General features: G+C 33.6%; 1 protein-coding gene across 4 annotated transcripts in view; it reads left to right on the forward strand.

Annotated features, from left to right (window-relative positions):
* The window catches only part of LOC148280287 (uncharacterized), a 600658-nt gene that overhangs the window by 528948 nt on the left and 53189 nt on the right, over positions 1–18521 (forward strand). For 2 of the 4 annotated variants that reach the window (XM_088228576.1, XM_088228577.1), the window contains 9 exons: positions 327–557; positions 1799–2023; positions 3629–3797; positions 5432–6178; positions 6547–8123; positions 8226–8377; positions 10652–10861; positions 13162–13294; positions 14451–14632. In XM_088228576.1, coding sequence (XP_088084702.1) covers positions 327–557; positions 1799–2023; positions 3629–3797; positions 5432–6178; positions 6547–8123; positions 8226–8377; positions 10652–10861; positions 13162–13294; positions 14451–14632 — 3626 coding nt within the window. The remainder of the gene's footprint in view (positions 1–326; positions 558–1798; positions 2024–3628; positions 3798–5431; positions 6179–6546; positions 8124–8225; positions 8378–10651; positions 10862–13161; positions 13295–14450; positions 14633–18521) is intronic. The other 2 variants (XM_088228575.1, XM_088228578.1) reach the window with 1 other exon arrangement.

The following is an 18521-nucleotide window of genomic DNA, read 5'->3' on the forward strand; positions in this document are numbered from 1 at the left end:
GATGACAATGTCAGATTTGACATATTTACACAGGTGTTGCAATATCTCAAAACTTAAGTAGCACCACTCGTATTGGGAATGGAAAATTTGTTTAGTATTTGTGAAAGTATCCATTATGTTTCCATGTAAATATATACCGGTTTCCCGTAAAGAGTAAAGAATAAGCTGATAATCATTGATCATCATTATTCAATAAGCCCACTTATATTCACAACACATTGTCAACATATTAATATGATACCGCCTACCCTAACGCAGCATAAATAACTTAACTTAAATAAAGAAAATAAGCAAATAAAAAACTTTGTTCATTGTTTTGGTTTCAGCGGTGGGGATGAGGTGCAGCGGTCAATAGAACTGCTGGACAGCGTGTTGAGCGAGTTCGAGGAGGGCGAGAGTGGGGGCAGCGTGGGTGGCGGTGGGGGCGGCGGCGGGGAGGCGGCGGGCGGGAGCGCGCCGGGGGCACCGGGAGCAGCCGGGACTCCGGACGACGACAGCCCCTCACTAGGCGGCCACCAGTCCGAGGACGATGGATACATGAGCATGAACGGAAGACGGTAAACATTTGTTTTTCATTCCAACTCCACGTTTTTCTATAGACATTTCTTGGTGGAACTGCATTTTAATTGTAATGATAAAAATACATTTATACGTATATAGTATATTTACATATATAGTTCATATATTTAATTAAATTAACTATGTATTCCTCACTGGGCAAACTCGTGCTAAAGAATACATACATCAGCCTCATACACTACAATCTAACAGGTGCCGTGGCGCAATTGACTAGACACCTTACTATGAAACTGGCATCCCGGTTTCAATTCCAGCCAGTCGCAAGAAAGAAATCCAAGAAAGATTTTTTTCTCGATTGGTCTGGTTCTCATAATTTCCTTTCAAATCCTCTCTTTCCCACCAACTGCTGACAAGCCTCTAAATTAGAGTCTGAGCAGGTTATTCCTTTTAAAAAAATGTAAAAGTCATTGTACCTCTGTTTCATCCATTTCTCTTAAATTTTTGTAAGTCATAGTCATATAAATATGCTCGACAAGAATCCTTGTAACAGAAATGTTTTCAGAAATGTTATATTATTTAATGTAAGTTTTACGTGCACACATGACAATTTCTATAATAGGAATATAAGTTAGAACTCATACTTAAAAAGATATTCTATCCTCTTTCCTCTTTAACATAATAGTAATGATAGTAGTAAATTTGACATAACTTTTGCTTAGGTAAAAGTTCTCCTAGAGTACGCTCGAATGTTATGAATGATATTTTTTCTCCTATTTTTCTATTCCTTTGCCAATATTTTTTGGTTCTTATTTCATCATCATTCCCCTTTCCACGCCCAGTGTTGCATAGGGCACCGCATTGGTTAACTGTTGCATGAAGATGAGGTGACCAGTCTTTAGCTTTATGTGCCAGTTAAAATCAATATTTCACGTCCACCCTGCTAAGAATCGAACCCAGGACCTAAAGAATGGTAGGCAAACGCGCGAATCACTTCACAACGAGGAGGACTTATCTACACTCAATTTCCTTATTCGGGATTTTTACCTGAGAGCAGCCATCGAGTGGAAAATATTCGTCCAGGGATCTATTATTTCATCCATAAAATATAATTCTTTATCCGCCTGGACACGGAGGTATTTTCTAGTTCTTATTTAGTCATCTTTTACACGACAAACATTCCGCCCGCAAACTTTAAACATAACCCGCTCGTTTTTTATCACGATGTATGGCGTAAGTGTTGCTGAAAATTGGGATTTTAAAGTCTTTTTTTTATTTCCAGAACTAAATTTGCTTTGAGTTTCCGTCCAACTGAAGAGAAAGGAGAACCTGTTGTGGTGAAAGAAGGAATCGTGGATGCGGTTTCACCATTAAACATCAGCCAAGCTAGTGTCACTTCATTGGGAGGATCGGGAGAGGGACTCGAAGGAGTGGAGGGAGGGGAAGAATCCATCTCACCACCTCCACCGTCTGAAGCAGAAAGAATCATTTGCACTCTCTTACCAAAGTATGTATATATTAATTTTTAAATAAAACTAGCTTTTTTTAATACGTAAGCAATGAGGTTTTCATGATTGTTATGATCTGTTGATATTTCTTTTTTTCAATGTTCCCATTGACCCTTTAATGCAAACCTAAATGTCGGAAAAAAGTGCAAACGACACACAGTATAAGAACTTAGAAAACCTCATTGTAAATCTTAACGGCCGTGAAAATCTAAGAAAATAAGCTTTTCTAGATTATGTAACCCTTTTTATTATTAACTCTTTTTCAAATTAGTTATGTCTTTTTGAAATGTGAAGTCTTTTTTTTTGCACCACAACAGGCCAGGAGGCCCAATTACAGTGGTGAATGACACAGAACACCCAGGCTTGAGAAAAATCACATTCATTTATTTTTTTAAGTTTTGCCAATATAAATTATTTTCATAGAGTTATAATGCTACATAATGCAGTATTTTTGCTATCAGTACTAAATATTTTAATCAGCATTTTCTTACAAAATTATTTAGTACAAAACAACTGTAGGTAATAAAGCAAAATACAACTATGTATATTCTTGCAAGAGTTACAGAGCTTTATTTTGATTACAGTTTTGATATCTTTAAAATTATTATTATAAAATTTTTATCTATTGCTATTGGCTGGTTTAAGTGGCCACTTTACACACTATGTAACGTTCACTATTCTATCATAAGGCTTAATGCCTAAACGTCCATATTTCCTTCTCTTAATTTATCTCCATCTCTGTTGTAATATTTTATTTTATTTTTTTATAAAAAATTAGGGTAGAGTAGGATTCGAACCACGGACCTTTGGTCCGTGAGTCCGAGATACTAGCCACAGGACCACAGGTCAGTATAATACATTCAAATCTGCAACCAACAAGTAAACAGCTGTGAAAACAAAAAAACTGATAAACATCTGCATCAAATTGACAAAATGTGATTTTATTTGTCAAGTCTTGCAATAAGTTAATATGTATTTCACATATGAATATATTTATTATGTAGAATGTGGTAGTTCAGTGGTTTTTTATTTGTAAATAGACTACCAAACTATGCCAAAAAGTTTAAAAATAAATAAATAATATTTATATGTGTCATATTATCAACGCTATGATTTTTTAATTTCAAAATTACTCCGCCTGTGACGTCTTAAGTTCTTTACCGTGAGTTGTCCTGATTGGTGGGTTTGCTTCCCGGTAACTGGAAATGTATTATAACACTCTGTCATTGGTTGATTTAGGAGAACTAGTCGCTTCGTTCAAAGTAGTTCATTTTTATTAATTTTTTCATGCATTTTCAAGAAACTTACAATTTAACTTACGCCATACAATAAAATACTCTAATTTTTACTGTGCATAAGAAAACATTTTTCATATCCAATTTCCCATTGCACTGAAATTCCTCAATGAAATTAAAATCAGTAAAATAGTTTTCTGATTCGTATTTTAAAGTGCTTTTTTAGCAAGTCGCGTTCAGATAATTTAAATCTAAAATAAATTTTTCATTATATAACTGTAATGAATCAAATGAAATATCCTTATATTACGACCCAATGTTTTTTGTTATTTAGTAAAGTAATATGTAGTATGTTTATTTGTTTTTTAGCAGAAAATTAAGACATAATGGTTCTATCATTTGCAGAGTGTCTCCATCCAACTCTTCTAAGAGAAGTATAGCCAATGATGCCAATCTGTCACCGACATCTCCTCCACCACCTGAAGCTGTAGCTAACTGCAATGGAAATGCCACAAACAACTCCACACAAACCACACTCGTTAGTATAACATTTTTATTAATTATTCCTTTGCTCCCTGACTGTACAAATATGTCCACTGGTGATATTTCAAACGCTCTCGCGGCCGTGTTATCTCGTGTATTTACATACAAAAATACACGAGAAAAACCGTTTTTTCGTGCCTCGAGAGTGGTTCAGAATAGCACCCCAGGTGTAAAATAACTCATATATTATATTATATTATCTCTTATATGAGAATGCATTTTATGTATCTTATCACTGGTACATATTTGGACATTTTAAAGTAGTTTTGGCCATTTTGAATCAATTGGTTCCAAAAAATTACTCCTGGTGATCAGTTTTGGGTAGAGCTGTCACTCGTTAGGTTGTGAAAATTACCACTCCTTTACAAACCTTAATATTATAATTATGATAGCAAAAAAGTTATATTTTTTTTATGATTTGATTATAATGCGGATTTTTCATCATTTTTTGAAAATATATCGTTCTTATAAAATAGCAACTTTTTATATAGCAACTCCCTGACGGTACAAATTCTTATCTTTTTTTCATATGAAGAGTTTCCACAAAATAAAAACAATAAAAATATTCAATCATTTTCAAGCTGTAAATAACATGATTCAAAAAGATAAAGTTCAAAAACTCTACTAAATCTATGTACAACAAAGGGTTAAACCAGATTAAATTGTTAAAATTTCAATGAGAATGACAAGCCAGTTTCTCGGTTTATGTAGTTTTTTATTTTATTTTTCTTTTATTCACATGCATCTATTCTAATGAATAAATAAATATATTTTTTTAATATTCGAACCAGTGGTTAGCAGCTAAAAAGTTTGAACGAAAACGCAATGATTGCGATACCAGATGACTTATTCTCCATTCCTAGTATAAATTAGGCAATTCTATGTAAAAGTCATTCAAAAGTTTATTTTTTAGAGGACCTTGACATTTTTATATTATGATTGATATAATCAAAAAAAAATTCTCAAAAAATATGTAAAATATGCAGACTTTATAATCTGAGCTAAACTCAAAATGCAAATTTAAAACCTGCGGCGTCCAAGTAGTTTTCCTGCAAGACACAATTTCGGATGCATAAGGCTATGAATGATATTATGAAACATAAAATGATGCTTACTATTTATCCAAAATTGTTGATTTTGTAAACAAATACCATCGAAAATATTTTGCAATCTACTCAAATGAAGCATGTAATTAAAATCTAACATTTGATGCCACGTACCCATGTTTACATTTACTTTTTACCAGTAGTTTAATTTTTGTTTTTTTCTGACATATTTTTCAAGGTTTATGTAGAACCTAATTAAGTACACTGCTGTTACTGTCCCTCATCCATTTCTCATTTTGTGTTTTTTTTTATTTCTTTTTTTATTTGGATCATCATCCAGTGATTAATATTCCTTACATCGTAATTATTTATTTCGACTTCTAGTTAAGTATAACTTGGACATAAAAATAACTTATTGGGATTGCTGAATCCAGAAACGTCTGAAGATTTGATCATACTAAAAATATTCACAATTGTTCATCATAGATCGTCATAATATCAATGTCGATTCAACTGATAAAAAAAATTCTTACATTTGCAAATTTATTAATGTTACATTTTAATAACAGTACTTTGTTTTCAGCCCAAAACCCGTCACCAGAGACCTTATGGCTGGGAAAAGGGATCTCCAGCAGTAGTAAATGTGAATGCCAACAACCAACTAAACCTTGCCCCGAGAAGTCGTTTCGCTTCACTTCCCTATGCTACTCACCAGCAACTTCCCCCTCCTCCTCCCTCTTGTACATCTCCACCATCTTGGTTACCTCCTAGAAATAAACTAATCAGCAATCCCTCCAAACGTTCTCCGAGTATGGAAAGCCCCAAACCAGTATACCCGTTGACTAGCGCTTTCAGTTACGATAATGACTTCGTACTTGGAAATATGCCTTATAATGAACATCCTGTAACTATTTATCCGGGTGCAAATGTCCCTTACACGAAGCAACTGAATTCTCCTACATATGGGCCTAAGATTTCTCCAATCCCTAAACCACCCCCTATTTCCCAAGATGGCAAGAAGCTAGGAAGGCGAGATAATCGACCTGAAGAATTACTCTCTCCCAAGAGTAAACTACCTCCTCGTACTCTGGCAGGAAGCATAGAGAGACATCATGAAGTTTGCCGTGGACCAGCGGATAATTTAACCGTTAATAATTGTTCCAAGAGAAATAGTTGCAATTCTCAGGACGAAGATCACTTTTCTGATGACTCCTTGGAAGAATCATTTCCTCCACCACCACCGGTAACGCTTACACCATCCAAAAGAAGTTCCATTGCGTGGGAGGTACCTTTGGATGATGATCCATTACTTACTCCAGGAAGTACAAAGGTCAGTTCAGATTTTTTTATATTGCTACGTGTAAAAATATAAAATGCTTAATTTATGGGTATTTTTTATCATGTTTGTATTTAGATTTCAAAACTTTTTCTTCACAAATAAAATATGAAAATATTTACAAAACATCAATATAATGGAAATGCACTTATAAATACATTTTTAGTATGCATGTAAAGCCTGTGAATCTGTTGATGAATTAGTAACATGAATTAAAACCGCACAATTATGGCATACATAGTATACTCACTGCTGATTTGTCAATCAATAACCATTGACAAATTGGAAAAAAGGATAATCCGATAACTAAACAAAGTACTTTTTTTATTCTATCTGTTATTACTGAAATGTTAATATTTTAGGTGATTGGGCGAAGAAGAAGGAAATCTGGAGATCATTCTAACTCTAGCACCAGCTCCATTCCACAGAAAGTAGAAGAATGGGCGGAAGGACAAGGAGATTACTGGCCCCCGCCCCCTCAGCATTGCTCAACAGAAGATGAAGTAGTCAGTCCATTCTCTGATACTGAATCTGAACACCTTCCTTTGCCGGAAGATATTTCAGAAATCAACGCCACTGGAACTTATATTATTCGCCGTGGGAAAAAGGACAGGAAAAATATACCAGAATTTGCTAAGAAGCCCCACAAGCCTCCCAGAAATATTCAACAGCATTTCCAAAATGAAGCCACAAATAAAAATTATGATGGAGAACAATCTGTGGATGGTTCTAGCCTTTCTATTAGCGCAATGTCCATGTCAGGATCTCATAATTCAGTATCATCATTAAATTCTCGTCTCAGCTCAGATTTGAGTATTCCGCATTCTCGTTATAGTATCGATTTTAATTCTAGATTTAGTCGAGAACTGACTACGCCTAATTCTCGCTATAGCGTAGATTTGTGTATCCCATCTTCCAACCACCTAAGTAAAGAGTTGACCTCTCCGAAATCTCGGCTCAGCCTTGATTTGAACAATAGTTCAGAGAAGCTCATTAATAGAGACTATTTTATTGAGAGCCCTAAAAATAAAAAATCGCAAGACAGATGTGATGGCTTCTATCAAAACAAAAATTCCGCTGTGCCGAATAAATTATCTCCCCAAAATCGTTTCTCCGATTTCAAAAAGTACTCCTGCACTTTTGACAACATACAGTCTCTTATGAAGGAAGGTATTGAATCTTCCAACTGTGGAGCTCTTTTCGATGAAACATCTTCAGAACTAAGTATTATACCACCTTCAGTTGTCCGAGTTGTATCATTGCCAATTTTATCAGCAGAAACGGAGCCGCCAGTATCACGTCAGGTATTAACAACAACAGTGGAAGAAGAAGAAGATTTTGAAACACCGAGTCACTCCAGTGAAGATACTTCTCCATTGAAAAAAATTGAAAATAATATTAGCGCCTTACTAAGCCAAGGTCGAGATGCCCAGTTTTCTCCATACATGCATAAAGACTGGGACATACACAAAGATGAATATAGCAGTAGCTCTAACGAACAGAATTTGTTAAGCAATATTACATTCAATTCTGGGGAAAGGCGTAAAAGAAATGATATCCAAAAATCATCGAGCCATAATGAAATACCTAATAGAAAGCTACTAGATTATCATCGGGATAAAAATATTTCTAATAAAAGAAATGGAATTCATAAATCTATGAGCTCGAAGGATATGCCTGTATCTTTTAATAGACAGACTTCTTCAGACTCAACAGGATCAAGTGGTGGAGACTTCCCTGTCCATGTTCAGATAGTAGAACATTCATTCAAGCCTCTTCCCAAGTCTCCCGGTTCCCCACAGTTCCCTCCACTCCCTCCATCCCCTGTCCAAGAAGATGATGATGAATACTCTGAAATTCTGCAGCCTATGGAAAAGGCCCATATTTCTAAATCCAAAGCGGATACTCTTCCGACAACTAATTCTGACATATATCATAGGTAAGGTAGTTTTAATCTTACTTACTCTTTGATAGATTAATAAAAATCCATTTCTTGACAGTGTTTTTCCCACAGCCATTAAAAAATTACTGTGAATTTCAGATCACTTGACCCACCAGCTATACCCCCACACCGGGAATCAGGAACGAACAGTCTTAAAACTCGCTCCATGGATACAAGCTTTAGCAAAAATCGAAGAAATAATAATAGCTCTAATAAAACTATGTCCACTGACAGAAGAACTCTTCCTTCAGGTGACTTATTTTTCTATCCTAATTATTCTGTTAGTACAGAATTAATATTGTCTTCTATTATTATTCATTTAAATACACTCAATGGTTATAATATCATTTCCTTAGATTGGCTTCTGAAGATGTAAAAATCATCTATTTGACGCTTCAGTTGGTGTACCTACCTGGTTCCTTTACTAAGTGTGAATAACGATTTGGGGAATAAATAATTAAACCAAATGCTTAGGTGGTAGTTGTTCAATTACAAGATTATAAATTAATTGGCAATTTTTTTTTAGTTTCGTCATTTATGGGTGATAATTTTTTTTTACACAATGTGGTATAAGTTATAAATAAAAATATCACTTAAGGCAGAATATTTAGTTTCCCTTATGACAATTGACCTAATATATAAATTAAAATTACCTACCTTTGAGTTTTTCATGTGCCTCAATGATCCTTATTAGTATGTAAAGTAAATTCATTTTTAAAAGATCCTCAAAATAAACACTCGAAATGCGTGATAGGTAGGGGCCAGTTTTTCAATCCAGATTATTAATATCTTTTGCTCTCCTTTTTAAAAACTTTTACAGTGAATGTTTTCCAATAAATACAATGTAAAAGAAGCAAGAATATTAAATTACTTGTAGATTTAAGTTAGTAGGTACACGTACAATGCATAATTTTTTAGATAATTAAATATACCAGCCAAAAATAGAGATTCGATAAATTCTTATGGGTGAATTAATAATGAAGTGATATCTGTGTCCTCGCGGGTGAAAACTACAGTTTTCGGTGGAAACTTAAACCAGGTTCATGGACTTGGATTATTATATTTTTCATTACACTTTACATTTATACATACATATTGGTCGTTCACCGGTTATTCCACATTCTATCACAGTGATACATTCCAGTTCGAGTAAACCAATTATGCGAAATTCTGTTATATTTTTTCTGGTGGTCATAAATGTCAACCATATTCTATCAAGAGAAAATAGTCCTCTTTTTAAAAAAGAAAGTTTTTAAATAATATTCAAATATTTAAGATATAAAATAAAATGACTTTTATGTGCGGAGAAATAAGTTGTTGTAATGGGCTGGTTTCTTATTTTACTGGGAACGGGCTAGCCACGCTTTATAGATATTTGTATTTATTTTTCGTGTGAAATACAATCGCTGGCAATAATATATTTTTTTTCCATAAATACTATAAGAATAAAACATTAATATCGATAATAAAATATAATGGGAAGCTGTGCATAATCACTTATATGGACCATTCGCCATTGGATAAAAGCTCCGGGTTGAATTCCTGGTATGGTCAACATGAAACACTCGTATCACACTGTAATATTTTATCATTATTAAACTAGCACCTGAAGCGTGAGATCGATCACCTTACTTTATAGTAAATAGTTGCGATAAGCTGCATTTATTTTATCTTACAGCACCTTATGTCCCATCAGGTGCGGATAAGGCTTTGAAGATGATTTTTATAAAAAAACACGTTTGAAATTAACAGTTTGTCACTAATTTTTAATTTTAAATGTATATGTTGAAAATATGCATGAATGGACAAAATCTTATTTTTTGGCGGTGTGTCGTTCTATCCTCTCTGCCTGCATATTTTGTAGAAACATTATGATTGCAATATACTTAATTAGTTGTTCGAGCTTTATTGTTAGTAGTATCTATTTATAGGTATTATTAAATATTGATATTAAATTAAATATTGATATATCCAAAAATTTAGGTATGCAGTTATTGCAAACAATGGGAAAAAAATAACGTTAACTTTTTACAAAAATTACAGTTTTGATAATTTCATTTAATTCCAGTCATTAAAATATTTTTTATTTCGATATTACACACTTACTTAATCTATAAAACGGACCCTTGAATGTCTAGACAGACCGTATTTCTCGCATTGGGCTCGTGGCGAGCACATGTAACTGTGTGTTCACTGCTTTAAGATGTAGGTTCTGCGGTGCAGATGATGAAACACCTATACGCGTTACATGGGAATGTGATGCTTTATATCACAAATGAAGTCGCATCCTCGGAGGGCAAATGATTAAACCTGTGGATGTTAGAGTGCTCGCCCCTAAGGATTTGGGCTTGGAGGGGGAGATTTAGCAATATGAGAACACTCGTCATCCAATAAATAACTAGGTTCTTTAAAGACCCAGGTTGGAGGGCAAAATCTAATTTACGGGGACCCGTCACAATAGATCTTTACGGATTGCAGTATAAATTATCATTAAACACCATTTTATTTTGACATACCTATTCCAGATATGGGAGTAATGAGCGGACGTCGCAGGACTTTCCAGAGACAGCGAGGGCGCGAAGAGGGCACTGGGGGCGGGGGGCTGCAGACCTCGGCCAGCTTACCGGAGACGCCCGTGTTTGGGCGCGGCTGCGACATCCCGCGTACCCCGCACCGCCGCACTACGGACTCAGGACCGCGCCAGAGCAACACTATGAACTCCATACAGACAATGAGTAAGGCCATTCCACATCATTTGCGATCAACCCAAAAAACAAGTTTAATTTCATCATCATCCCCTGTTCGAACCCGATGGTGCATAGGGCACTACATTGTTACACTGAATTTAGTAGTACAGTGTTTATCGATCATCTGTTACATGAAGGTAAAGTGATCAGCCTTACGCTTCAGGCCCCAGTCCTGGAACATGAAATATTGCAGTGTAGAACCACCTTTTTGATCAATGATTAATGTCGACCTTACCAGGAATCCAATTTGGAACCTCAAGCATGAACCCAACCTCTACACTATGATATGGATATATCTTTGCTCAATTTACTTATCGGGGATTTTTACCTGAGAGTAGCCATAGAGGTGAAAGCACTCATCCAGGATTGTGGTTCTATTCACACACAGAATTGTATTCTTTATTCACCCGAACATCGAATATTACACTCCAAAATAGAACCACCGTATTCCAAATTCGGTCAACATGTGATATTTTTGTTTGATGTCAAAAATCACAAAATATTTGCTTCAACGTTTGACGTTTAGAATCGAAACCAAAATGCCTGCTTGTGTCATGAAAGCGTGTAAAAACCTTTCACATAAACATTGTAAAAAGGATTGTGTAACTTTTAATTGGTAAATATTTGTTCATGAGTGATTAACAAAGCTTAAATCAATTAATATTCAAATATGCAAACGTCAAACTACACCTAGCAGCGCTATTGCGAAGCTCTTCTTACCTACAAGGCTGCACTGATAGGAATACATTTTTAAAATATAATAAATATGAGTTAATATTTTGAATCGGGTTGTGGTTCTGTGGCTAATTATGGGTACTTTTTTGCGTTACTACTTTTTAAAATATTTTAGTCTGTAGGGCGTGTCTAAGTATTATACACGGTTTTTCAGGGCCAGACCGTGAAACTTCAGAGGAACATTCCTCATCGTACGCTTTAAAAAAAATCTTTTTAAAATTTATCTAAAAAGTCATAAAAAAAAAAATTTAAGATTTCAAAATGGAGTAAATCTTTAATTTCTCAGACTAGTATCTCTTCCGCAAACTCCAACCTCTTCCCGACAAAAAAAATGAGATAAAAACGTATTTGACCAACGAAGCGATGCGCACCAGACGCAGACAAGGGAAGCGGCTAGGTAGGAGAGGGGTAAGGATTTGTAGAAATGTCAAAAAAATTAAGGACTTACTACATTTTGAGATTACATTTTTTTTTTTTAAATTACTTTTTGTAAAAATTTTATTAGGATTTTTTTAAAGCTTGTTATAAGGAATGTTCCTCTGAAGTTTCGCAGTCTGGCCTTGAAAAACCGTGTATGTCAATAGTTTTATCAGTAAATGTTAACTCGAATCCCTCCCGCAAATTTCAACACCTATTCAAAATTAAAACTGCAGGTTTAATAGCCATTATTTTTTATTTGATTATTTGTCAACTGTAATATACACTGTATATGCATAACATTTTAAATTCACACAACACCTAAAATTCCACTAAACCACTATATGTGACTTATCATGTCACTCCTTCGTTTCGAATGTTTGTATCTCATATATCCATCTCACTCTTATGCAATCAAAATCTTTTTTCACTCTCGTTATTGCTAGATACAAACGAACATACTGTGAGTCTTGTACGTACTACATGCACTAATGATGTTGCAAAAAACAATGAACTATTAATAATTCGTTTACTTAAATTATAAACTTGAAGCTAAAATTAAATGAATATTTATAGAATTACTTAGTAAAGCGCCCTTAATATTATGAAAATGGCGGTATATAAATAAATTAGCCACAATAATAATAATACTAGGTAGTTTACAGCATCAACCTATCATTCAATTAAATTTATCATAAAACTACAATGAACTTCTAACTTAGGGCCTTACTTATAAACCCAGTATATCAGTAAGGCCTTTAATTTTTGGAAATTTCTTACTCTTAGCGTAGCCCTTACTACTATCATGTATCATGTTGTATCACCTGTACTTATTGAATGGAGTTTGTGCTTTCTCTGTTTATTTTTTGTTTATGGTATTTCTTCATTTCCTAAAAACACATTGTATCCTTCTCCACGAATGCTACAAATAGACAAGTCGTGCTCTCAAATCGTCATAATATGATTTGAATGCATCATGACTTGTCTATTTGTAGCATTAATGGTGGAAGATACAAAGATGTGTTTAGTGGTTAATTCAAAAATGCTAATTTTTAAGTTACCTAGTTATTGCGTTGAGCCCGGGATATACACCTTTGATTGGAAAAGACCATAAAATAATGTAATTTCTGTACCAGGTGGCAGCTGCACAGTGGGAGGTTACGGACGAGGCAGTACCGGGGGCTCTATGGAGAGGGCTCTTGCCGGGGCAGAGCTACTACGTATGGCTGGAGGACCAGCGAGGGGTTGGTACCCGAGGCAGAGACATAGGTAAAGATCATTTTTACTTACAAAACTCATCTTTATACAATTCAGAATTATAAGGCATATTTATTATAAGAATTTAAAGTTACGAACTTGCCTCGCACATAAAGATCCCGGGTTCAATATCTGGTAGAATCACGATAATTAATGTGTGATTTTTCTCAAACCTGGGTGTTCTATCTTGTAACTCACCACTGTACTGATTGGCTTTCGGGTGTTGGGGTGCAATGAAAAAATACAAAATCCCTTAATTAAATATATAAATAAGTCCTTTTTGTTATTAGGAATGTATAACAGATTCCTATTATGTAACATCTATTTTATTTATTATAAATACAGTAGAATTTATACACAGAATAAATGCCAGCCTCTGTGGTGTAACAGTTGAGAAACTCTCCTAACACATGGTGGTTCTGGGTTTGATTCCCAGTGATATCACAGTACATAATTAAGATATTTTAATTTGGTTTTTTGTTATTCATATTATTCATAACTATCACGGAACTTTTTGACCCATAATGGTTCAGAGAAATCATTTAGAAAATAGTAATTAATTTATCACACAAAACAAGAGACCCTGGTAGCTGGAACAAATAACAAAAAAAAAGATTTAAAAAAATTAAAATAGGTAAAACGCTAACAGTGTGGCTATGCTTTTTCATAAATAAATTAATAACCTAATTCTAAATATGGTATTGTCTTTTTTCATCATGAATGTATACATGAAAACGTATGTATTTTATTGAATCCAACCCACTTACAATAATTGAACATGGAGTTGGAAGTGATGAAAAAGTCAAAATTAAAGGTTTAGTAAAAAAAATAATGCCATATAAGTAAATAAGTCAAACCAGTAAAAAAGAAAACGATTATGAAGATGTCTCTCTCACAATTCAATTACACATAATTTAAACATAAATAATAGGGTTAATTAAATCTACCTGTAATTTTTTAAGATATCACGTAATTTTAGAAAATTCATACTATATATACATATATTATATAAATTCACATTTCAAAATTATTTCATAAGACACTTTCTTGAGAATTGGATTCTGAAGGTTCCTCTTGATTTGTTATGATATTTCATAACAAATCTGTTTTATAACCTTATTAAGTAGTTATTTAATTTTTACATAATGTTTTGATATTGTGGTTACAGACCCGCATCCATCGAGCATTTGGAGAGGCTTCCTATGTCTGCATCATCTACCAGCCAACAGTCGGCAGCTTGGGACAGCACTAGGAAACCCCTCACTCTTCCACCAAATTTGACTCCCAAATTCTTCCACAAATCTCCCCGCGAAGCCTTAAGAAGAGTTACGAGTTTATTAATCCGAAAAGGTGAGTCATTTATTTTTTCAAATTTATATATATATTTCATATTGTCATGCTCGTCTGAATCTGAAATACTTTTTGATAATAAGGATCATCAAGTCTAAAATATTAATAATCATTAAAAATATGCATAATTATTCTGAATACTTAAGTTTATTTATTATTACCTACAAACACTTTTTTTGTGGCGTTTTTATTTTCTGGCAAAACTCAGATTTGACGGTAGTATGAGTGATTTAATTGCAATTATTTTAAAATAAAGATAATTTTACAAATAGATTAATGTTCCCCAAAAAAGCATTGTATGTTAATACAAGTATAGTTTAATAGAAATTCATTGAAAATATCAAATTCCGCTACTGAGATTCTATCAAATCTACATTTAGTCAGTTTCATTACCGACGTTGATTATATTTATATTATAGGTTGCATAATAGAATTTAAATTTCGCAATTTAATTTTTTGTTTTAATTCAATCTTCATTACAGTTCGTTATCGGAGTTACTTTATTCTTGTGTAAAATGTGTTTTTTTTTTTTAATATTATATTTTTGGAAGCATTCAGTTTATGCTGTCCTATAATAAAATTGTAAACATTTTGTTATAGTATTGTAGGTATTACCTAGCATCTATTAATGCATTCAGATAAATCACTGTAGATTCAGGTTAGTGTTCAGTGTTCACATTTTTGTTGCAATATTATTGGGAATATATCTAATGAATGCCATTGTTTTATTTTTTTAACTTTGGCATAAATGTATTGTATTAAAATAATGGAGAATATACCTATTATGCATATCCGGAAGTTATTTATTGTTGTTTAAATTTAATTGGTGAATAATTGATAGTAATTATTTTAATTAAAAATAAGTGGGTATTCCGTCTTCTGTTGTCACCACCTGAAGCGGAGAGATGATGTTGTATTCACACAGAACCACAAAAAAAGAAGCTTTGTATTTTGTACTTTATTACTTACATGGTATGTACATGCAGGCACAAATTATGAAAAAAATATATAGCTTACCTATAAAAAAGGTCACCTTTTGCCACTTGTATCTAGCGCCCTATACATCATTAGATAATTGAGATGATAGATGGACCAAACAGATCCTAGGTCCGTATTCTAATGGAAAGTATCTTCAATTATCTTCAGTTAAGTTTTTCTATGGTATTAAGAGGGTGACAGGGCATCAATGGTACAGACTGGCGATGGTCAGAGAACTGTGGAGGTCGGGAAGGGAAGCCTATATTCAACACTGGATGAGTGAAAGCTGATGATGATAATGATATTATATCAGTATCAACTGTGTCTTTCTTATACTATTTTTCTCCTTAGACTTTAAATAAAATATGTATTGTTATAATACACTTACAAAGCAAAAAATATTTATTTTCATTTGATTATTAATCTATTAATTTTCTACGTGTATATATTTTTGTTCTATTTGTTTAGTTTCTCGTACATTTTTTTCTTCTTGTAAGTTTTGTAAATAGGTTAGGCCTTTTTTGTGTTATGGATTTGAAGTTGCCGCTTTTTTTAGTTTAAAATTGACTTCGTGCATTTATGAACATTTCGCCATAGAAACTAGAAACAGATAAACACGAAACTGTCAAATTCATAACTATTTTTTATTATTCCACTTTAAAATGTTAATAATAAGTTATACTGTATTTTCTCGGTAGGTTTTTATAATATTTGGTTCTCAAAAGTGGAAATTATAATATTGTTTCTTGTTCAAATGCTAAATATTAGTACAAATAGTATTTTGATCTTCTGTCATAAAGTTTTTAAATTCAACCAACAGAGTGCGCTGTTTTCTATTTTTGACCAAAATGCATCGCGTGTGAAAGTTGACATTTCTCCAAGTAATATTATTTTATTAATAGTTTTATTAATTAATTTATCTTAATAAACCGAATAACTTCAGAAAACGCTCATTTGAACACAATAGCCATTGAATCTTCGCATACAGATAATTCTAGAAAAATGACTAAGCGGCGTTTCCCGCTAAGGATCTGACATCGACCTTGGTCACCTTGGCGACAGAGCGGGACAGAGATATGAATCCGCAGACGGGAGAGAAAGTGACGAAGCGTTCGGGCGCGTCTGCGGCGGGCGTTGCCTCGCGTATGGCGACGGCGGCCGTACTTGGAAACCGATAATTTGAACATTTTATTCCCATACGACTTGTCTGCACCATGCATACGGCATACAATTCAACACGAATATGTACGCCAACCAATAGGGGCACGTCATACTTAATGCGTGGGTGCAGGATTTCGGAAAACTGATCATTCGAGATACTTCATAAAATTCCACGTATTTTGTATTCACTTTAATTGAATTAGTTTTCCTAAAATAAATATAATATTATACATATGCACAATACGATATTTTTATTTTTCATTCATGAAAAATATATGTTATGTAGATATGTGCCATGTGCAATAAAAACATTCGACATCTTTTATTACTATCCGAATAGTTTTTTTATACATTCTCTGTGATGTTTTCTAAATCATCAATAGAGAGCTTTTCATTACGACTTTGATTTGAAACGAATCGTAAACATTATTTATGTAGCTGCGGGAGATCACATTTTGGTAGGCGCAGTGGTTAGACGGCCACTAGTGAAACTGGCGTCGCGGGTTCGGTTCCTACCAGTTACAAAAAAAATCCTAGAAATGTGTTTTCTCAATTGTTATTTTGTATTTTTTATACATTATTTCCTTTCATATCCTCTCTTTATAGTTTATTTCAAAGCACTAAATTTGAATTTCTGCTTCCTCAATCGAAAAATTCACCGCACGCCCTGGTATATAAGTATGTACATTATACCTCATAATATCAAATACCTTTGCCTACCTACTCACTTTCCGTTTCTATGTTTCTAACATGTTTGTATGGGCATATAACATAATATTATATCATATGCTATTTAAGTAACTCATAAAATAAAAGTGCTCTTTGTGCAAGATAATAATAACACTTTCAATGAATATTTTATTGATGACATTTCACCCTTCGCTGTCGCCGTCAACGATTCAAGGAATAGGTTTTATTAAAAACATCTCGTGTTATCTGTTAAAGTTATTTTTAGGCGGGTGTTCATTGAACTTCGATACCATTATAAAATACTGCATATCGGTAAATAGTCTTATTTTAAATTTCAAAATTCTATAAGTATAGATTTTCCCTCTTTTATTTTACACTTCGTCACCTTTTCGCCCAGTTTTTCTACGAAATTTGTGATTTTTTTGCTTTTTTTCATGCATTTCAGAAAAGTTTTGCCATCATCATAATTACCTTCGCACCCAATTATGCATATGGCACTGCATTGGAACTCCTATTGCAACGTATTAGCGATATACTTACACCACAGGGCGGACCTCCATTCGATTCCCTTTTTATCATTTTTACCCGAGAGAAGCCATCTAGTCTAAAATACTCGTCCAGGGTTCTGGTTCTATTTCACACACACACAGAACTTTGTTCTTCATCTGCCCAGACACAGACCGAAGTTCCGCCATTTACTGCAATTCAATGGAAATACCTTAATTCTTTATGAAACATTTAAATGTTTTTTTTTTTGTTTTTTAAAAATAAAACAAAATTAACACACAATTTAGTTTATAGGTGGTCGCCTCATATATTCAAATGCAGGTTAGCATTTATATAATTATAAGTGTTTTCATTTAACTTTTATCTGTATACTGCCAAATGAAGAATACAGTTTGAAATATGAAAAACCATAGAACTCCGTCGTTTTTTTAAAAATGATATTGAACAAAACCCTTCTAAAATATTGATTTGGGCATCCACTCAACATCCTCATTGCATTTCCTAGACAGAAAATATCAATTCGCTATTCCAATGAGAAAATTCAGCCCTACGG

This window comes from Micrasema longulum, unplaced genomic scaffold (genome assembly GCF_059751315.1).
Source record: "Micrasema longulum isolate JH-2025_06_02 unplaced genomic scaffold, ASM5975131v1 h1tg000597l, whole genome shotgun sequence".
Taxonomy (NCBI): domain Eukaryota; kingdom Metazoa; phylum Arthropoda; class Insecta; order Trichoptera; family Brachycentridae; genus Micrasema; species Micrasema longulum.